Raw genomic sequence first — 21,969 nt, 5'->3', positions numbered from 1 at the left:
CTGGAATAAATGGAAGTCAAATTTTCCTTGGCATATTTTTGTACTGTCATTATAGCAATTTTCTTGAGGTAAAAAGCTTTAAAGACGTACTTTTCAGATTTGTTTTGCCTCACAATGATTACCATCTCAGAATGTCACTGCAATTTCTTACTTTCCTTAAGCTAAATCTTCCCTGTTTTCTCTTTTAGGCAAATATCAATATCCCAATGGGAGCCTTTCGGCCAGGAGCTGGGCAACCCCCCAGAAGAAAAGAATGTACTCCGGAAACGGAGGAGGTGAGGAAAACTGAGCTGGCAGAGCTCAGCACCATCTTTCTCCTCCAACATCCTGACTAGAGGAGGGCAGAGGCAAGGCGAGGGCCAGCTTTCCAGGACAAGGAGGGCACAAATGGATGTGGGTCAAGGAGTCATCATGTAGTACATACATTTCTTTGGTTGTCTTGCTCAATCAGCCACGAAACACACTGACCCTCACTTCCCTCCAGCCGAATCTAAGTGCCTGGCCCAGGTACTTGAAGATGCTGAGTTTAGCATCTAGTTTATTGATTGACTGCGTGTGTCTTCGTGTGTGTGTGTGTGTGTGTGTGTGTGTGTGTGTGTGTGTGTGTGTGTGTGTGTGTGTGTGTGTGTGTGTGTAGGGGGAGGGGGAACCTCTCAGATGCTCTTGGTTCAGCAACAGTCAGTAGCTTGCTAAGTTTTCACTCTGAAGCTTTTATTCAATCTAGCTGGATGTATGTAGTACAGCTTCTGATGAGTGATGAACCCCAGTGGGAACGCAGGTAATAAGCACGTGAAATTACTTGCGGATTCAAACAAAAAGCCCCAATCTCTGGGTATTTCCTTTGAAAAGAGGAACTTGCAAAGGAGTCTATCAATTTCTGTATTTTTCCCTCCCTTTAATTCTTTTCCTTTCCTCCAAATTCAAATACCCAGTCTTCTAAAATGGGGGCTAAAATTCATCATGGGTGCAATAAACATAGTTCCCTGCCCAAATGTTTATATTTTTTCCTCAATTCTGACTTTTCTGATGAAACCTGGAAGGTCTGATTCTAAAAAAAAAGTTAAGGTCTTGGAGCAATAAAGCCACAGGGCATTGCAAACTGTATTTTATCTTTTTTAAAAGGTGAAAAGGCTTTTTTAAACTTTTGTAGGTGACCTTTTTGGTATTTGCTAATAAAACTGGTTGTCCTGCATCTAACCTTTTTCTCTCATAAATAATTCCTGATGTGGTCCTAAGTTAGTGGTTCCAGCCTCCTATAAATAGAAAGATAATTTTTGAAAGGAGGAGATAGAGTATTTGAGTGACATTGCCAAGTTCTGGAGTTTCAGTCACTAAGTCACCCTTGATGAATAACAAATTTTCAACATACAAGCTGAAAAGACCTGGCCCTACTCGGCTCTGATGGTACATAATTTCAAGTTCTGCTGCTGCTAACTTGGCCACCCAGTTAGCTCATGATCATGAGCTCTCCCTCTGGGACTTTGGTCAAGTATCTAGAGTCTCTGCCTGCAAAATACGATTCCGTCCATTCCTCAGAGGGTTGCTGTGAGGAAAGAGTCAGGTATTCAATAAATGACTGTTTATCGATTGATCGAATTATCCAATTTTTATGAAGGACTCCTGGGCCTATTATTTCACATGTTGTAAGAAAAAAGCACAGGGAGGTAGAAGGGAGGGCAGAAAGGCATTCTTTCTACATCTCCATTCATCTGTAATTAGGCTTTCTTCCTGTGCTTCGTGGTAAGTTGTGTGTCACTGTATCTGGCAATCAGTTGGAAGGTAGCTTGACTCTCTTTTCACACTAAATTGACTGATGTGACTGTTGTTTTGGAGGCTTGCATCCATCTTCCTCTGTGGTAGAGATGGCCCTCGCTTCTTCTCTACAACTGGTACTTTCCTCCACACAAGCGTCCCAGTTAGGAGCTTGGGAAAGCACTCTGCTCATACTCTTGCCTTGTCCCCAGCCTGATGGTTCCAGCACATTCTAAAATAACTAAGAACTGATACAGCCTGGGTTTTGAAAACTTACTTTATGACCAACCACATAAACAAATGGCCAACCAACATTCTTCTCAGGATGGAGGGAGCGAGGTATCCACAGAGATCCAGAGACCCCAGGAGTGTTTCTTGAATTGAGCTACACCTTTCTTGTGGGGCTCACGGGTCGGGAGGGTGGTGAGGGGTGGTATTCCCTTATTGTGAGAGCAGAAAGGGACTCTCAGGACTTGTGGGGTCTTACGGAGGGGTGGGATCTAATGACTCAAGTTCTGGGCTGGACCTTGGAGTAAGTTTCTCATGGAAACAATATTGCAAGGGGAGCAGTTAGGCAGCTTGGTTTGGCTACGAGGCCCCAGCCACCTTTGGTTGCATAATTTGAATGGGAAAATGGAATCTGAATTCAAATAACCTGTAGAGCCCCGCTTTTCTATTACTATCCAGTTTAAAACCTCGGAATTGCTTACTTTCTTAGATTTGGGATTCATTGCTTAGCTTAGCATTAAGATAATCACTGTCTAAAGTCGAAGGCATAACAAACCACTCCTGAACAGCACAGGCCACCTCTATCACAGCCAGGAGCTCCCCCATCTCAAACCCGCCACCATCTCAGACGTGAAGAAGATGGACCCCAGCAGGAAGCCAGGATGGGCCATCTGACAAGGCCTGTGAGCACTGGCTGAGTCTCTTGCTCACCTACGGTCTCTGTAAGCCCTTGCTCTGCATAAGACAAGGCAGCTGCTTGATTAAAGTGATTTGAAGTGTATTGACAAGCCCCTGCTCTGCCTCCCAAATCTCTCAATTTCATCATTATTAAGCCACAAAACAGCACATTGGGATTTTCTGTTAATTATTTCCCTCTCCACCTGATCCCTTCACATGATGCAAACACACTATTTAATTCTAGTCTTGCTACTTCCTAGCTGTGAGGCCGTGGGCAAGTTTCTTACCCCCCCCCCCCCACCTTGTGCCTCAGTTTCCTCAACTGTAAAATAGGGATAATAATGGTAGCAGATTGAGAATTTTTAAATTAACTAATTAATTAGTTAATTAATTATTTCTTGGCTGTGTTGGGTCTTCATTGTTGCGCGCGGGCTTTCTCTAGTTGCGGTGAGCGGGGGTTACTGTTCGTTGCGGTGCGCGGGCTTCTCATTGCGGTGGTTTCTCTTGTTGCGGAGCACGGGCTCTAGGCATGCAGGCTTCAGTAGTTGTGGCACGTGGGCTCAGTAGTTGTGGCTCACGGGCTCTAGAGTGCAGGCTCAGTAGTTGTGGCGCACAGGCTTAGTTGCTCCACGGCATGTGGGATCTTCCCGGGGCAGGGATCAAACCCGTGTCCCCTGCATTGGCAGGTGGATTCTTAACCACTGCACCACCAGGGAAGTCCCACGGATTGAGAATTGATGTGAGGATTAAATGAGTTAGTAGGTGTAATTTAGAAGAGCTAGCAGTGTGTTTGCTGTTATTATTACGTCTCCAGTGTATGAGCATAACAAGCACATCAGGCTGTTGTGTCGTACAGAAGAGAGTTTAGGGGAAAACTAAATAGGGCATCTGGTAGTAAAGAGGGAGATGAAGGTGAGACAGCTGGGAAACGGTTCACCATTTTGCCAAATTTTACAAATACTCTGTCACCCCCCAAGGGGGGGCATTTCCCTTTGACAATAGCCATTTCTGAAACTGGGAATGGCGCGGGGCTGATAAGCCTTCTCTCAAGCTTTCTTTATCTAAAACCAAAGAATGTCTTCCATATCCCTTCTCAATTCAAATATCTACTTACAAAAGAAAAGAGAGCGTACTTAGCCAAATGGGGCCATCTGGACCCTGCCTGTTCATGCCTTAATGTATTATAATTCTTATGATAACAAATTCATAGAAAAAAAATGGAATCTGATTCGCATTATTTTTTAAAAGGTGAGAGAAGATTCAGTTAAGAATATGCACCACCACTAACCCCCTCCTGAGTCAATATCTTAAAACCTACTTCTTAAATATACCCACTTATAGTTTTCCATTATATGTGACCTTACCAAATCAAGTGTTAAAAGTTTTACCTTGATAAATAAAAAACACAGTGCATTGAGGTTTTAATAAATTTAAAGGAAAGTGCCTAATATTAAGTATTTTCATCCTTTAACTGTGTATGCTTGCACAGTAAATCTTTGCACACAGACACATAACTGCACACGCTGGTTCTCTGTGTTAATTGTGCCAGTATAGCACATTTTGATATTAGAAAGATAGTGATTATGACTCACCCAGGAACTTAACAGAAGGAATTGGAAACATTTTTCTCCTTCATACTTCTTTATTAAGATCTACCCACCTAACAACCATGGGAACATTTATAAGTGAGGAAACATTTTTCATTTCACCACTACATATATATATATATATATATATATATTTTTTTTTTTTTTTAAAAAGAGCACTTTATAGCCTTGTTTAAAATTTCTTTCCAAAAGCCCAACAAAGAACATTTTGGAATACCATGTCCTCCAAGTGGATGTTTAACAGTTTTAACTATTGCTTCTAAATCTGCATTTATAAATGATGAATGTGCGTGCATGATGAAAGGAAGCTGAGCCTATGGCTCTGTACATTGACCCAGGGAAACAACATTTTCCAGATATTTACAACAAATATTTACAACAGGTACAGTCTACATCGAACTACTCTATCATTTCGTGTGGGTGACATGTTAGCTATTTCATCAGCACTGGGTCAGATTCAAAGAAAATGACTATAGGAAAAACCATGAGCCCCTCAAATAAGCAATTTAAAAACGTTTCTGTAAAGGACACATCTACCAAATAATTTGTTAAAGTTTGGGAAGCTTGAACATTTTCTTCCCTTTTCCTTTAGGGTTTAGACAATTTGAGAACTAGATGTAGGAGCCAGATGGGGGCTAAAGCACGGCACTGGCTTTAATACCCAAGTTACAGGGCTGCCTAGTTAGGCCGGCAACACATACGGGCACAGGGCTTGCACCTGAGAAAAACGTGCAGTTTCTTATTCTTTTTCCCGGAACTGTATTGGTTCACTCAGTTGCTGGCCCAGCAGGTGGAGCTCTGCCAGTCTCATAGGGGGCCTGTTAATTTGGGTCCTCCAAGAAGCAGATCCAAAGATGGGATTCGATGGGCAAAACATTTACTGGGGAAAACACTTGTAAGGAAAAATGAGAGGGTCCTCAAACCGTGATGCAGGTGAAGGAGAGTGGGACAGAGGGTTGGGCGGGAGCATCTTAGACAACAGTGCTGTTCTAAGGAAAATTCTCAGCCCAAGTCCCTCTCAGAGGAGTCCCAGGTCTCCCAGGAACAGGCCCGCCTTAGGATCCTATGACACTCAAGTCATTGGCCACAAGCAGCTGTGGGAAGTGTGACCTCAGCGTGGTGATGGGCGGGTTTCAGGGTGAAGCAGCTGGGCCTGTCATTCAATTATCCTCCCTGCAGGAGACCGATCTGAGAGGCGTGCTCCTGTGGCTGCCACAGAGATCAAATGTTCCTCCAACACCTTCGTTCCAGGGCCCTGGGGAATATGCCCCCCACTGCTAGAAAATAGGAGGAATGAGCTAACCAGCAACTGTCTGTAGTAATGAACTGGAGTTCTAGGAGCCACACACAGCAACGGATCTTACTGTTTTACAGCCACTGTTAATACGTGTGTTTGGTGTATGTACATAGAGGCATAGATTTGTCACTATGGCACACTCTCAGGCTTAATCAGCTAAACAACCATCAACAAGTGTGCCTGTGTACTTCTGTACCAGGCACTGGAGGAGCCACAGAAAAAAGTATAGGATGTGGTCCTGCCCTAAAGCCACAACAACAGAAAAACATAAAACGATAGGAAACGTAAAATACTTTCCAAAGCAGGAGGGGAGAGCTGGGCCTCCTCCGCCACTCCATCCTATCCCACCCATATTCAAAGAGGTTTTGCTTATGTCAGTTTCAGTTTGTTTCTGCTTCCCAGAAATGTCATTGGAATAAAGGCTGGCAGCCACTGCACCCCAAACAAAAGAACGGAAAACTCCTGGACCAAGTCATTGTTAGAGGTAGCTATGCACTAACAGTCTACAAACCTCTGCCTTTCAGGCGTCTTATGATATTATGATACCAAATTAAATTTGATCTTGTAAGATGCTTCTCTTGGAAACACAACACAAATCCTTTTAACTAGTGGTAATTTTTACTAGCTATCAGACACTGAACAGTACTCTTGTGTTTTCTAAGTGATGCGGAAATTACTTGTTTTCTTCTTCCAACTTTATTCCTCTATAAACTTCAGGAGATCTCTTGAAACTCTGAGGGTATCCCAACAGCACAAGAAAAAGTCACTCTGCTAGAATTCCTCTCTGACATTATTTTTGCTTTAATTGTTTTCTGCTTCATGTCTGTGACCTAGAGAGACCAAATGTCTTTTTCGGTGAGCTAAATCTTTCTCCTTTTTTTCTCTTCAGGGTGCTCCTCCCACTTTGGATGAGGAGAAGAAGCCAATTCCAGGAGCTAAGAAACTTCCAGGACCTGCGGTCAACCTATCTGAGATCCAGAATATTAAAAGTGAACTGAAGTATGTCCCCAAAGCTGAACAGTAGTTGGAAGAAAAAAGGTGAGTGAAAAACTATTTTCTTTGTCTCAAAAAGACCACTAGAAAAATGGTTTATGGAAGCCTTGCACCGAAGGAGTCTGGACTTCCAGAAGTGTTTACTAAGGATCAGGACCTTCAAGTTAGACCAGTATTTCCGGCGCAAAGTTTTTCTGGTATGTAAAGCCAAGTTTTTAAGCCTATCTTATTCCCAAACCAGTCAGAGGGCCATTGAGGATGTTTGCCTGCCATCCCCTTGCTGGTTACCTCTTGGTTGGGGAAGGGTGGGGTTGGGAGAGGAAAGATGCTTGGGAGGGGGCCTTGAAGAGCTTTTGATGTTCGGGCGCAGGGAGCCCTCCATCATTCCATGCCTCAGTTTCCCTACCCAGATGCCCCAAAGAGCGATGAGCTACTTCTGAGCTGGAGGATCAGAGGGGCAAGGAGCTGAGGAGGCTTGGTGGTAACCCAGGTGTGTGTAAGGCAGACCAAGAGGACCTGGTAATGACTCTGTAAGTAGAGGAGGGAAAGGTAGGCTCAAAATTGTACCTGCCACCCGAAGAGGCACTGCAAGCAGGGCCTGTGACTCTATTTTCATTGGCTCTATTCAGTAATGATCCCCTGCTGAGGGCTCAGCCCCACCCTTCACTGCAGACCTGATGCCTGCAGACTGGTGTGGGACTTCTGTCAGCAGTGGGCTTGTGGAATTGGCCCAAGTCATGGCTCTTTCTCCTATGAGACCCTGGGAGCTTTGTCCAACATTACTGAAGGCCACCACGCACAGTTTATTCCATTTCTTAAGCAGAAGTTTAAGTCTAGAGGAGAGGAATCTATATTGGCAACATAAAACAGGTATTTATCTGGCTGATTGTCCATTCATTTGTTCATTCATCCAGTCATTCGTTTATGAAACCAATATTTATTGAGTATCTGCTATGTACTGAACACTAGATACATATACTGATCACTTATCATGTGACAGATATGGTGTGAGGAGCATTCTATCTATTGTTTGTTAAGTTTCATGATACACTCCCTGTGGGTATTAGGGTGACATCTTCTGACCACGTAGATGGCAAAGGCAAGCACAGCAATGGGGCCCTACAGTGTCTTCTGTAAACATAATGAAGAACAGACGTTCTGTGAGACAATCCCACACGTGATGGCAAAGTTACTGGAGTCACGCTTATGCTGACTTACTAGGACATGTGCAAGTAAGTTCTGCCAAAAAGATTTCTTCATAGTGTAGGAGCCAGTTTGAGTTAAAAGAACAGAACAGTATCTAGTGTTTTCAGCACAGTTACATGAAAGAACAAAGGAGTAAGAAAAAAACACAGTGGATTCTATGACCATAGAGTGAATCCCAGGAACCTGGATGGGGACAGAGTGACGTGAGCAGGAACTGACCTGAAGCATGGCCACACACACTTGGTATTAATTATGACAGAATGAAGCAAACTGATGACTATCATTATACTCAGTCCTGCTTGTGTTGCCAAGCTGAGATGAAATATTCTAATATCCTTGGGACAAAGCTACAGAACTTTCTTGTGAGAAAGCCTGCAGAAGTGAAATGAACTTTTGGGAATATTTATTATCATCACCCAACCAAGGCTGTTCAGTTAGACATGTGAATTTTTTTAAAAATTAATTTATTTTTGGCTGTGTTGGGTCTTCGTTGCTGCGTGCGGGCTTTCTCCAGTTGTGGCGAGAGGGGGCTGCTCTTCGTTGCGGCGAGCGGGCTTCTCATTGCAGTGGCTTCTCTTGTTGTGGAGCATGGGGCTCTAGGCGTGTGGGCTTCAACAGTTCTGGCGCGAGGGCTCAGTAGTTGTGGCTCGCGGGCTCTAGAGCGCAGGCTCAGTAGTTGTGGTGCACAGGCTTAGTTGCTCCACGGCATGTGGGATCTTCCTGGAGCAGGGATCGAACCCATGTCCCCTGCATTGGCAGGCAGATTGTTAACCACTGAGCCACCAGGGAAGTCCTGACACATGAATTTTTAATGCAAATTAAAAAAAATCAATAGTAGCTCAATAGTCCCTCCTTTCCCCCCCTCTATAAGTTTTATTTATGAAGCAGCTTTTTTTTTTTTTTAAACTTTTTGGGTTTATTTATTTATTTTTATTTATGACTGTGTTGCGTCTTCGTTTCTGTGCGAGGGCTTTCTCTAGTTGCGGCAAGTGGGGGCCACTCTTCATCGCAGTGCACGGGCCTCTCATTATCGCGGCCTCTCTTGTTGCAGAGCACAGGCTCCAGACGCGCAGGCTCAGTAATTGTGGCTCACGGGCCTAGTTGCTCCGTGGCATGTGGGATCTTCACAGACCAGGGCTCGAACCCGTGTCCCCTGCACTGGCAGGCAGATTCTCAACCACTGCGCCACCAGGGAAGCCCTAATGCAAATTTTAAAGGGTTTTGCTTTTATGAAATCCTTGTCAACCTAAATTTAACCCCAGTTCCAGTTTCAGAAGAATTTGGTTTTGAAGATCCAAAGGAATGCTGTTTTAAAATTAGTTCAGAGAGGGGATGGACTTCCCTGGCGGTCCAATGTTTAAGACTCCACGCTTCCACTGCAGGGGGTGCGGGTTTGATCCCTGGTCGGGGAACTAAGATACCACATGCCGCGCAGAGTGGCCAAAAAAATAAAAAAATAAAATAAAATTAGTTCAGAGAGAATCTTGCGGTGTTATTCAGCAGCGAGGCTGATTCTGTAGCCTTGGATCTATGGTTACAGTAATGGGGAACAATACCAACTCCATAAAATAGCAAAAAGGTACTAGAGTATCCAGAATACATTTTTTATTACTTCATTTTCTCACAGAAGACTTTAATGATTCTTCTCTCCTGAACAAATTCTAATAATGCAAAACCACTTGGAGAGGCCTATTTGTCCTTATTCTACAGGAATGTGAAAACTTAAGTTGTCCAGGTAATTGATCTGAATTCCCGATGAGGACAGTCATTGTTTTGACCCAAGGAGTGATCTTTATTTCTTGTAGGAGAGTTAGTGAGCTGGTTTGTTTTTGACTCATCAATTCTTCTCCTGCAAATCTGTCATATTTTGAGACTTCCATGGTCATGGTTTATGGTCACAGAGGGAGAACATTTCTTAACGTTGATTGATTCAGCAGAATCATAAACAGTAAATACCCTGGACCAGCCATCATTTAGCCCCTCACTGGCTGGATTTTATTTTCTCCTTTTTGGACCACCACTTCATCACCTGCCCTCACCATGTATTGTTCAATGATTTAATCAAACAGGTCATTGTTTGAAGACTGAGTGAATAAGTCCATAGTACCAAACTATGAAAACCACAAGACTTAAGGCTTAAAGTCTAGGATATAACTATTACAATACTTTAGACATAAGACAGAGCAGCACCTCCTTCTAGCTAAGATCAGCACTTCCTTTTAAGTGGGGTTTCAGAGTCTTTCCATGCCCTGTGTCATGGCTAGAATTGTTCATGAAAATGGATAAAAAACACTATAGGATTAGAATACTCCCTAACACCATACACAAAAATAAACTCAAAATGGATTCAAGACCTAAATGTAAGACCGGACACTATAAAACTCTTAGAGGAAAACATAGGAAGAACACTCTTTGACATAAATCACAGCAAGATCTTTTTTGATCCACCTCCTAGAGTAATGGAAATAAAAACAAAAATAAACAAATGGGACCTAATGAAACTTCAAAGCTTTTGCACAGCAAAGGAAACCATAAACAAGACGAAAAGACAACCCTCAGAATGGGAGAAAATATTTGCAAATGAATCAACGGACAAAGGATTAATCTCCAAAATATATAAACAGCTCATTCAGCTCAATATTAAAGAAACAAACAACCCAATCCAAAAATGGGCAGAAGACCTAAATAGACATTTCTCCAAAGAAGACATACAGATGGCCAAGAAGCACATGAAAAGATGCTCAACATCACTAATTATTAGAGAAATGCAAATCAAAACTACAATGAGGTATCACCTCACACCAGTTAGAATAGGCATCATCAGAAAATCTACAAACAACAAATGCTGGAGAGGGTGTGGAGTAAAGGGAACCCTCTTGCACTGTTGGTGGGAATGTAAATTGATACAGCCGCTATGGAGAACAATATGGAGGTTCCTTAAAAAACTAAAAATAGAATTACCATATGATCCAGCAATCCAACTACTGGGCATATACCCAGAGAAAACCATAATTCAAAAAGACACATGCACCCCAATGTTCATTGCAGCACTATTTACAATAGCCAGGTCATGGAAGCAACCTAAATGCCCATCGACAGACGAATGGATAAAGAAGATGTGGTACATATATACAATGGAATATTACTCAGCCATAAAAAGGAACGAAATTGAGTCATTTGTTGAGACGTGGATGGATCTAGAGACTGTCATACAGAGTGAAGTAAGTCAGAAAGAGAAAAACAAATATTGTATATTAACGCATGTATGTGGAACCTAGAAAAATGGTACAGATGAACCAGTTTGCAGGGCAGAAGTTGAGACACAGATGTAGAGAACAAATGTATGGACACCAAGGGGGGAAAACCGCGGTGGGGTGGGGATGGTGGTGTGCTGAATTGGGCGATTGGGATTGACATGTATACACTGATGTGTATAAAATTGATGACTGATTAAAAAAAAAAAAGGAAAAAACAAAAAAACCAAAAAAAAAAAAACAATATTATTATAGTTGTACACATGTAAGTCAACCCAATAGACCATCAATAAGAGTTCAGAAGAAAGAAATGCTTTAAGAATTTGTATGACATTCTTAACATAAAGATAGAGTAAAATATTTTACCATTGTATGGTAAAATACCATACAATGCAGATATGTACATTAAAAAGTCTTGAAAAATATACAAAAAAAACCCCACTATAGAACAAGAATCAGAAAGGCCAATGACTAGCCCGTTAGAGATCAGTAATCACGGCTTGTGGCAAAGGAGTTAGGGCCTGGACCTCATCAGGAACCAGAACCAGGCAACACAGAGGCAGCACATACCAAGTCAAGACCAAGAGACACGGGAGAATCCCAAATGGGGTCCTAATCCATGCTGGAACAGGCTGGGGCAGGGAAAGGTAGGTGTTCAGCCCCGTACCTCTCAGGATTCTCCTGGCTGTGGTTTAAGGTGGCCAAATGGTGATTCAAGCAAGCCCAGGAGCCAGATGAAGAGACAGGACCAGCAGCAATGTCTGAAAACCAAGAACCCTCCCACACTCGCATGCCTGCTTGTTTGCTGCATGATCAGGAATCCCCCACCCCATGTCCACCATCAAAAGCCACTGTCAGCTTGTTTGCTTGTAGCTGCAGGAGATGCCACCTCAGACTTCACGGACAGGGGTCTGGGGAACCTGGAGGACTGCTAAGGGCGGGTGTCCAACAGATTCTGTGTCCACTCTCAACGCCCAGATCAGACCACAGGTGCCCAGTAACGAACCTTTGTAACTAGCTTCTGTACCGTAGGCATTTTCTTCATTCCGTGCTATAAGATATATAGACGTCAGACTTGGTCCCTGCTCTCAGGATACTTAGGTCTTGATGGAAAGATAAAAATAAAATACTTCAAAAGATAGGTAACAATTCAAGAACTAGATAGCAGCTCAGTGATTCAAGATACCCCATGGTTGTTTATGACCCACTAACAAGTAGGCAGTAGAGCAAAGCAAGGTTATGACTTACGAGAGGGGGAACTCACAATGATTTGGCATCAGGGACAATTTCAAGGAGGTGGTGGGAATGGAATGGTTTAAACAGAGGCTCAGAGATAACCTCTGGATGTAGGGAATGTCCAGAGCACCATTATTGGGCCAGCCTGCTGAGACCAAACAGTTCCTCTAGGGCAATACTTCTTAGACTTTTGGGGCAGAGCAAAACAAGATTCCACAACCTGCCCACATCATCTCTTCTCTTTTTCTAGCAGTAAAAGAACTCAGTGATTACAAAGAATCAGAGAGGAAAAAAATAAGTATCAAAGTAGCAGCAATGCAGCAGTTATGAGAAGAATGATTAACAAAGATAAACCCTAAGAAGAATTCTACAATTACGTTAATGAACACAAAGATAGCAGCAATTGAAAGCCCTGGGAGTGATGAAGCACTAGAAAGAAATTGTCCTTCTAAAGTGGCAGGAATTACTCCTCTCTGTGTTGTACATTGCAGCATGGCCATGTGTTGTGCGACAGCCAGACTTGATGATTATGTACTAAACCAGGGTTTTAGAAAAATGCAAAATTGTAGTGATTCTTAATAACTCACTTAGTAGCTTTTGGCCATGTATATAACTGAAAGTCTATGGAATGAATCTCCATTTTGTTGTAAGAACTGAGGAAAGTACTTGCATTTTGGAATCAGGCAGTCTTTCGAAGTCACCCAGTGGGCATTGGACCATACTTTGAGAAACACTGCTATAGTGCAATAAGTGAGAGTGAAATGGAATGATCTGTAACTCCTGTACACCCATACGCTGCCCCATGGTCTCAAGTTAGTCTCTATCCCATACCCCACATTGGCCAACCAGCCTTGATTCTAGATTTTGTAGTTTGGAAAAGAACCATTATAATGCCCTGTTGGGGGAGGCATGCCTTCTCCATCCAGCACTTTGCCCCAACTCTGGCATCTTCTGTTTATGCTGTCACAATCCTTACCAAAGTGATGTATTCATTTGCTTTTTAAATCTTCTTCATGATGCCAGCATATAGCTTCTTAAAGGCTAGGGCACATCTGATACATCTTGAGCACACATGCCTTATTACTGGTGCCCTGACCACAGCAAGCCTGGTGTCCCCTAGAAATGTGTTCTTGTAGACTTTCCAAGTCCTTGCATTCTCAGGGAGATTACTACTTAAAAGCAAGACTACCTTTTCTGTCAAGGACGGAAGGTGACATTGTTGACCGCGATCAGTAAAGGGCTCAGAAATTTGACTTTAATTCATTGATTATAACTTTATTCCTCTGGGAAACTGAATAATTAGGGAAAATGTCAAGGTTGGCTCATTTTCCTCAAAAGGGGAGAAAAATATGTAAATCCAGAAGAAAATCATTTAATTTTCAAGAATTCTTTGGATTTATTTTTCAAAGAACATCTATGTCCAAATAAGACATATTTACCAACCAGTCGAGAAAGATGCCATCTCTGATCGAGGAGAACATAAGGTGTTCATTACTCTTAAATGTTAAGCATTACGCATCATGAGTGTTCTTGCTGATTCAAAGGCTAATTTTGACAGTGTTAGCAGAAGGGCAAATTGATGTACTCAGACCCTTGACGAAGTGTGTTCAGCACCTAACAACAGACCCCCAAAATACATGAAACAAAAACTAACAGAATTGGAGGGAGAAATAGACAATTGAACAATAATAGCAGGCAACTTCAATACTCCACTTTCAATAATGGATAGAGCAACTAGACAGAAGATCAACAAGGAAACTGTCTCAGTCTCTTTGGGCCAGTATAAAAGAATACCATAGACTGGGTGGTTTATAAACAACAGAAATTCATTTCTCACAGTTCTAGAGGGTGGGAAGTCCAAGATCAAGGCACCAGCAGATTTGATGTCTGGTGAGAACTTGCTTCCTGGTTCATAGATGGCCATCTTCTTCCTGTGTTCTCACACAGCAGAAGGGGCAAGGAAGCTCTCTGGGGTTTCTTTTATAAGGCACTAATTCCATTCACGAGGGCTGCACCGTCATAACCTTTTCACCTCCCAAAGGCCCCACCTCCTAATACCATCACACTGTGGATTAAGTTTCAACATATGAATTTGGGGTGGGGGGACACAGACATTCAGTCTATAGCAGAAATAGAAGACTTGAATAACACTATAAACCAACTAGATATAACTGACATCAGCAGAACACTCCACTCAACAACATCAGAGTACACATTCTTCTCAAGTGCACATATGGCACATTGTCCAGGACTTGTTTCATGTTAGGCCATAAAACAAGTCTCAATAAATTTAAAAGGATTGAAATCATGGCAAGTATGTTCTCAGATTACAATAGAATGAAATTAGAAGTCAAGAACAGAAAGAAGTTTGGGAAATTCACATGTGGAACTTAAACAACACTCATAAATAACCAATCAGTCAAAGAAGAAATCACAAGGGAAATTAGAAAATACTTTGAGACAAATGAAAATGAAAATACAAGATACCAAACTGTGGCACGCAGCAAAAGCAGTGCTTAGAGGGAAATTAATAGTTGTAAATGCCTATATTAAAAAAGAACAAAGATCTCAAATCAATAACCAACCAATCAAATCAATAACCAACCAATCAAATCAATATTAGCAGCTCCGTATTTGGGAACCAGGCCCTTTGTCATCTTAGAGTAAGCTTAACCCATATCTACATAAATGGCAAATGATTAAACTGATGCATGAATGGAAATATCAGCCCTTTTAAATGGTAAAATGTAATAAGCTAAAACAATCTATTTACATAAACACTGTAACAACATAATAGAAGCTGGGAAATAAAAAGTAATCACCTGTAAGATCACCATTTATCATAATACTCAAGTTGATATCTTCCCTTCCAGTTTTCCCCTTGGGTTTACATATGGAATGCAATACAACTAAGTTGCTAACAATATGGGGCTTTAGGTCATGAAGACTTGGTCTCATTACCTTCTACCTTTGCAACTTTGAGCTCTATGTCTCTATTTCCTCATTTCATAAAAAGCAGAAAATGGTATCTCCCTCATAGGGTTTAGGATTAGGGAGATGTGAAGGATTAGGGAGAAGTATTTTAAGAAGTACATCTAGGCATAGCACCTGGTACAGAATAACTACACATAAATGGGAACTGGTTCTCCTTTTACTTTTTTCCTACAGAGCATCATTCATAGCACATGTATGGTTTTGAATCTTGCTTTTTCCACTTCACATTTTCTCATAAGAATATTTTTCCAGTTTTATTGAGAAATAATTGACATATATCACTGCCTAAGTTTAAGGCATACAGCTGGATGGTTTGATTTACATATACTGTGAAATTACTATAGAAATAGGTTCAGCTAACATTCATCATCTCATACAGATACAATAAAAAGAAAAGAAACAAGAGGAGAAAAAAGAAAAACATTTTTCTCCTTGTGATGAGAACTCTTAGGATCTACTCTCTTAACAACTTTCCTGTATACCACACAGCAGTGTTAGCTACAGCCACTGTGTTGTGTTGTATGTTACATCCCTAGTACTTCTTTGTCTTGTAACTGGAAGTTTGTACCTTTTGACCACCTTCCTCCAATTCCCCCTCCCCCGCTCTGCCTCTGGTAACCATATATCTGATCTTCTTTTCTATGACTGTGTGTGTGCATTTTAGATTCTACACATAAGTGAGATCGTATAATATTTGTCTTTCTCTATCATAAGAATTTTTTATGCTGCTTTGTAGCTTTCAGAATTAAGATGATTTATTTTTCATAGTCTTTGACTTATCATGATTTCATAACCTTTTCCCTCTGCCAGAAGACGGAGGACTGATTTATTGTTTTACACAGAACTAAACTTACCCAACAATTTCTCCAAATGTCTTCTCTGTGGTTTGCTGGAAATTTTTTGTCCTCAGTTTTGGAATGTTCCCTGCTTTGACCCAATTACAGAAGCTCTATTCATTTTGTTTGAAGGAAATGGTTTTATGCTGAGATTTTTCACTCTCTAGTGAAGCCACATTTCTTTTGATTCGTGATGCTCTTTTTTTTCCTGCTCCCCACTTGGTTAGGATAAAGATGAGTTTTGCAGTGGTTCTGAACTGCATCAAGGTTTTATTCATTTGTTAACCTGCCTGGCAAAGCTACTGTTCTAGGCCCTGGTTACAGCCTGTGTGGGTGTAGAGTACTCTTGAGGGCGAACGTGAGGAGCCTTTGAGCTGATCGTGGCAGTTGCTTTAAGAGCCTCTCTACAGCAAACACACAGAAGCTACCTGGATGGTTTCTATTAAAACAGAGATCTGGATGGCCTAGTGTGTGAATTCTCAGTAGGGATGTGGAATTGGTGAGAACAGATCTGAACCCAGAGAAGCACATCTGCTCCGGCCAGCTCTCTAGAAGGCAGAGGTGACTCAGGACCACATTTTGTAGAACCTTGTACTCTGGCAGGTAGATTTCCACGGGCTAAAGGGCAGTTACCACTGGCACTTGCCCTGCTCCCAATGCAATGGAACTCATTACCCTAACCCAGTGGTTCTGGGGGCAGAGGGCCATGTCTAGATACAGTTTGAGTTGTCACAACTTGAGGGAGGTATGGGCTGCCACTGTCACCTAGTGGGGAGATGTCAGGGATGCTGGTCAATGTCCCACGATGCCCAGGACAGCTCCCACCCCCCACAACAAAGAATTATCCAGTCCTAAATGTTAGTTGTGCTGAGACTAAGTAACCCTGATTGATCAACTTGAAAAGTTGATGTCAGGACCAACTTGCAAACGTCCCTTTCCAAGCAATCAATGCACTGCATTTTACAGAAATCAAAACATTAATAAAAAGAGAATAGTAATTAACTGCCCAATATTTATAATCTCTTCACATTAATCAGAGACTTAGGAATCAACCACTCTTAAATATGATTCTCTTGTCAATTGGTAAACTAAATATATTTATGGTATATGGTACATATTAGGCCTTAAACACAACTATTTTTGGTAGGTTATTTTTTCACCGCAAATGTATCAGAAAGCAGTAGGTTATCTCAGCAGCTCATCAAGTCTTTTATTTATTTTTTAATTAATTAATTAATTATTTATTTATTTATGGCTGCATTGGGTCTTCTTTGCTGTGGGCGGGCTTTCTCTAGTTGCGGTGAGTGGAGGCTACTCTTCGTTGTGGTGCACGGGCTTCTCATTGCGGTGGCTTCTCTTTGCTGCGGAGCATGGGATCTAGCCACACGGGCTTCAGTAGTTGCGGCACGTGGGCTCAGTAGTTGTAGCTCACGGGCTCTAGAGCGCAGGCTCAGTAGTTGTGGCGCACGGGCTTAGTTGCTCCACAGCATGTGGGATCTTCCCGGACCAGGGCTCGAACCCGTGTCCCCTACATTGGCAGGCGGATTCTTAACCACTGCGCCACCAGGGAAGTCTCTCATCAAGTCTTTTAAAATATGAATGTTAAACATTAAGTATTAGTAATCAGCAGCACTAACATCAATGTCATCATTTTTATTGTCATCGTTAGCATTTATTATATGTTCGTGATATACCTGACACTGTGTCTTGCACTTCACATACATTATTTCATTTACTCCTCATGCTGACTGCATGGAGTATATACTGTGATGCCCATTTCATTTATGGGGAAAAAGAAGGCTGAGAGAGTTTGTGTAACTTGACCAAAGTCATCCAGCCTGTAAGTCACGGAGGTGAGATGCCAACTGTCATCTGCCGCACTCCACAGCCAGTCCTTTTAATCACTAGCACCCACTGCATTCTTTAAAAATGTTATTTAACTGTAGTCTTCTGGGCTTTTCCAATATTTCACTGCGTTAGGTCACAGTAAAAACAAACAAAGGCTTAAAGAGGCTGCAGAAACTGTCACCTCCACAAAGAGGTGACACCACAACTCTGACGTGTTGGTTTATTTACTCGTTCATTCGTTTGCTCATTCATTTATCCAATTCATGCATGCATTCAGTCAGTCATTGAACAAGTATTTAGTGAGCATAAAGCATGCACCAGGCGCCAAGGTTGTCAGCTTTGGGGATTCAAATACACATCAGGGAGTCTAGCCGGGGCCAGGTGAAGGGGCAGAATATTGCCTGGAAGCACAAATAATTTGCTCTCTTTAAGGGTCTTGGACAAACAGAAGGGTTCATTAATGTCTGTAAATATCAGAGAAAGCATGAGAGAGACACTGAGAGAAAGGCCAAGGCGGCGAAGGAAAGGAAAGGAAGGGAAGGAGGAGGAGAGGAAGGAGAGGGGATGGAACAGCAGCAGTGGTGGCCGCGGCCCTAGCCCAGTGCTGACAAAACTGCAGCAGAGGAAGGCCAGGCCTCTGCAGAGCCCTCCTTTGCTCCTGGGCTGAGCGAGGGCTTGGCAGGCGTCTCTGTGTCATCAAGAGGCAGCCGTCTCCTACCCATGAAGCCTTTTCTTTCATTCCTTCTCACGCTGTGTGCAGCCCACGTAGAAAACTGGGGAAGTGAATTCCAGGCTGTCTAATCAGGCTTGGCTGCATCGTGACAACGCTGCTCGTTTTAACTCCCCCCGCACGTTGTGGCATTTGAGAAGGAGAAAGAGTCAGGAGGGGGAAATCGAGACTTGCACATTTAACTTGTACTCCCTCGCCACGGCTCCCTGCCCGGGAACTGATCATTCCACACCCTCCGGTTTAGGGCTTTACGCAGATGGCGAGGTGGTGGCTGCTTTAATCCCAGGCAGGGACAGTCAACTGGCTTCTCACCGAGGGACAATTTCTTTTAAGCAGCGGACAGACTGGAGTCGTTTTTGACTAGGCAGGTGGCACAAAGACTGCTCAGAACCATTCATCTTGACTGCTGGAAAAACAGCAGAAAGCAAGCCTGTCTTACCACCCAGAAGTCACTGGATGCCTTCTAGAAAGGACAGTGGCACTTCCTTCCGTGACGTGTCACACGCGCAGCCGAATCCTTAACACGTCATACACATTTTTCTGCCTAGCTCTTGCCTGACGCCCAATTTTAGATACAAATGATAGGAACCATGGCTGCTCTTTAGTTCCAGAGGCAGCAGTTCCTGAAAACTTACCAAACGGAGTTATTAAATTCTGAGTGTTCAAACATCCATTTATTCAGACTCAATTAATTTTCATTTCCTAATCATTTTGTACTTGGGCTACCTGGAATTTACTTTGGCCGAATTAACCTTTTTCTCCATAAAACAAGTTAACAGAATAAACTGGGTTTGAACAGGAAGGGTTAAAGTACTGGAATGAATTCACTCCTTTAGTAAGTGAACATCTGGGCACCTACTCCATGCCAGGCACTATCACACTAACGGTAGTCGATACAAGACAATGTCCCCCGAGGGACTCCCAGTCTAGTTGGGTGTGAATGTGAGAGGGGACTTTAGCACATAACAGCTGCAGCAGGAAGGAAGAAACAAGTCATGGCCTTTGAATACAAGTGACAGAGATTCTAGACAGGATGTTGTCAAACAAATATTCTACTGAAAGAAGGTTGAAGAGCACACAGTTTAGAGGTGATGCAGGAGTAGGTTCGTGCCCTGGTTTTGTTATTCGCTCGGTCTGTGATTTGGCTTAGCACTCTGTTTCTTTTTCTGAAAAATGAGAGAAATGCCTACCTCACGGGGGCAATTTCGCTCCACGTCCTAAGGGACGTTGAGCAATGTTTGGAGACATTTTTGGTTGTCACAACGCAGGGTGGGTACTATTGGCATCTAGTGGGTAGAGGCCAGGGATGCCACCAAACATCCCACAACGTGCAGGACAGCCCCCCACAAGAAATGCCAGGAGTGTCGAGGGTGAGAAACACCGAGTTAACATACATGGTGTGTACAAAGTCTCCAGTGCAGTGGGTGCTATTATTATTACTAACGATAGCATGTTACCAACTTAATTTAAGACACTGAGCACTGGACGTGCTGGATGTAGTGGGACACACTTGCGCTCTACTTCCGGCTACGTCACGTAGTAAGTCTGTGACCTTGGGCAAGTTCCTGACCATTCTGAGCCACGTCTATAAACAGAAATGATAATCCCGAACTTCAGAGGCAACCATAAAGACAGTGAGTTGACTCAGATGGGGCACCTGGCACAAAGTGACATCCAGAAAATGTCCTTCCCTTTGTTGTCCCCACAACTTGCCCATGCCCCTTTCTTCCAAGGCCAAGTGTTGGTTGGTTGGTTTTTAAATGAAATACTCTCTGAAGAGTGGCTCTGCACATTTCCCCAGGGAATATGAAAAAGCTCACTGAAAAAGAAAACTCATTAATTGTTTGTGACTAATCTGAGCTCACTGAGACCCTTTAAGTACCTGGGAGGACCCCTCCTTGAAGCATTCCTGAGATGATTTCTAACCTGAAGTTACCACCTTTCTCCTGGAGGAGGCACTGCAGTCCCATTTTTCAAAACCTGCAGTAGCTCCTATTTCCAAAGCCAGCAAAATGACAAGTATTTCACTTCAGCACTTTCATTTGATTTTGGAGACTTCAAGGGATCTCTACCCCCTCCCCAGCCACTTTTAACTACCAAATATGTCCAGTTTGCAATTTCTGATCTTTCACTGAAGAAAATCAGTTAAAGAAATATTTAAAGAGTCAAGCTGCCATTCTCTTACTATCAAGGAAAAGTGAAACAATGCATTTCAGACACCATTTTACTGAGCATTTTGAACGGGCTTGATGGCCAAAAAAAGAGGCATCTCATCTTTTTAGTAATCTTTTGTACACAGACTGTGTACTATTGAAGTCTGGTCCAGAAACTAAAACAAGATCCATGTCGATCTAAACATCCAGAAGTGCCCTTGTGTCTGCTCCATGACATCCTGTCCTGGCTTATGCCCCATTCACATCCAATCTCCCCATCTTATTATTCTCCAGGAGTGTTTTCTGCCTCTTTCTGATGTTACTTAATTTGACAATTAAGTCATGTCTACTTTGTAATAAGAGTGAAACAGGTAGGCAGTCAGTAATAAAAACAGGTGCCACATAACATGGCAGCGTGGAGAGGCTGTGAAATGGCCACTTTAGGGGGAGTCATGAACTTGGCAATGAGGAAACAGAGGTTTATTTGGAGTTTTATGGCAAGTTTTAAATCTCATCTTTTAACTAGAACCTACTTGTATTAACAAGCCCTTGCCCTTGATTTTAAGAATTCCACCATACTTCTGTGTTCCTTCTCTTTCAAGGCTCACAACAGTTCCATGAGACAGGTAGGGCAGGAATCGAATTTGCAGTTCATTCTTATGTGACTTCCAACTTCACCCAGGGTGGAAGATTGTGGGATGTATCATCATGTCCCTCAAGAGGAAGTTTGTTCTAAGACTAATTATTAATTAAGTCTAGTCAAGTCCATCTGTAGAAAATGAGTGTGATCCCTTTTAATCAGAAAAGTAGGACCACCAATGCAGTGTGCAGCAGGTGCCAAGGAGGGGTTAGTTACAAACTGTGCTGTGGTCCAGAACAGGACAGGTAATGGCTCTGCTTATACCCAGAGGGACTTCTCTCACTGACAGAGAAAGAGAGCTAGGATTAAGCTACCCACTTAGATCTATACATATATTTCAAAGGAAAGGTACTATCTCAATTTCCATTTCTATTTACTGTTTTCTTGCTGCCTAATTAAAAAACATACTGTATCATTTATATATATATACACACACACACACACATATTTGATCATGGAATTTGAAAATCTGGTTGAAATGTCTTAATTTCAGAAAGACCAGGTGGCAAACCAATGA

General features: G+C 42.4%; 1 protein-coding gene across 3 annotated transcripts in view; it reads left to right on the top strand.

The window, feature by feature from the left end:
- SMPX (small muscle protein X-linked) overlaps positions 1-21,969 on the top strand; it is a 52,011-nt gene that overhangs the window by 15,242 nt on the left and 14,800 nt on the right. For all 3 annotated transcript variants that reach the window (XM_082447332.1, XM_082447334.1, XM_082447333.1), the window contains exons 3-4: positions 189-275; positions 6,452-6,600. In XM_082447332.1, the coding sequence (XP_082303458.1) occupies positions 189-275; positions 6,452-6,586 (222 nt within the window). In that variant the 3' untranslated portion in view covers positions 6,587-6,600. The remainder of the gene's footprint in view (positions 1-188; positions 276-6,451; positions 6,601-21,969) is intronic.

This window comes from Balaenoptera physalus (assembly GCF_965194825.1).
Source record: "Balaenoptera physalus genome assembly, chromosome: X".
NCBI lineage: Eukaryota > Metazoa > Chordata > Mammalia > Artiodactyla > Balaenopteridae > Balaenoptera > Balaenoptera physalus.
Note: the sequence above shows the minus strand (reverse complement) of the source record. Positions and strands in the feature narration are given on the sequence as shown.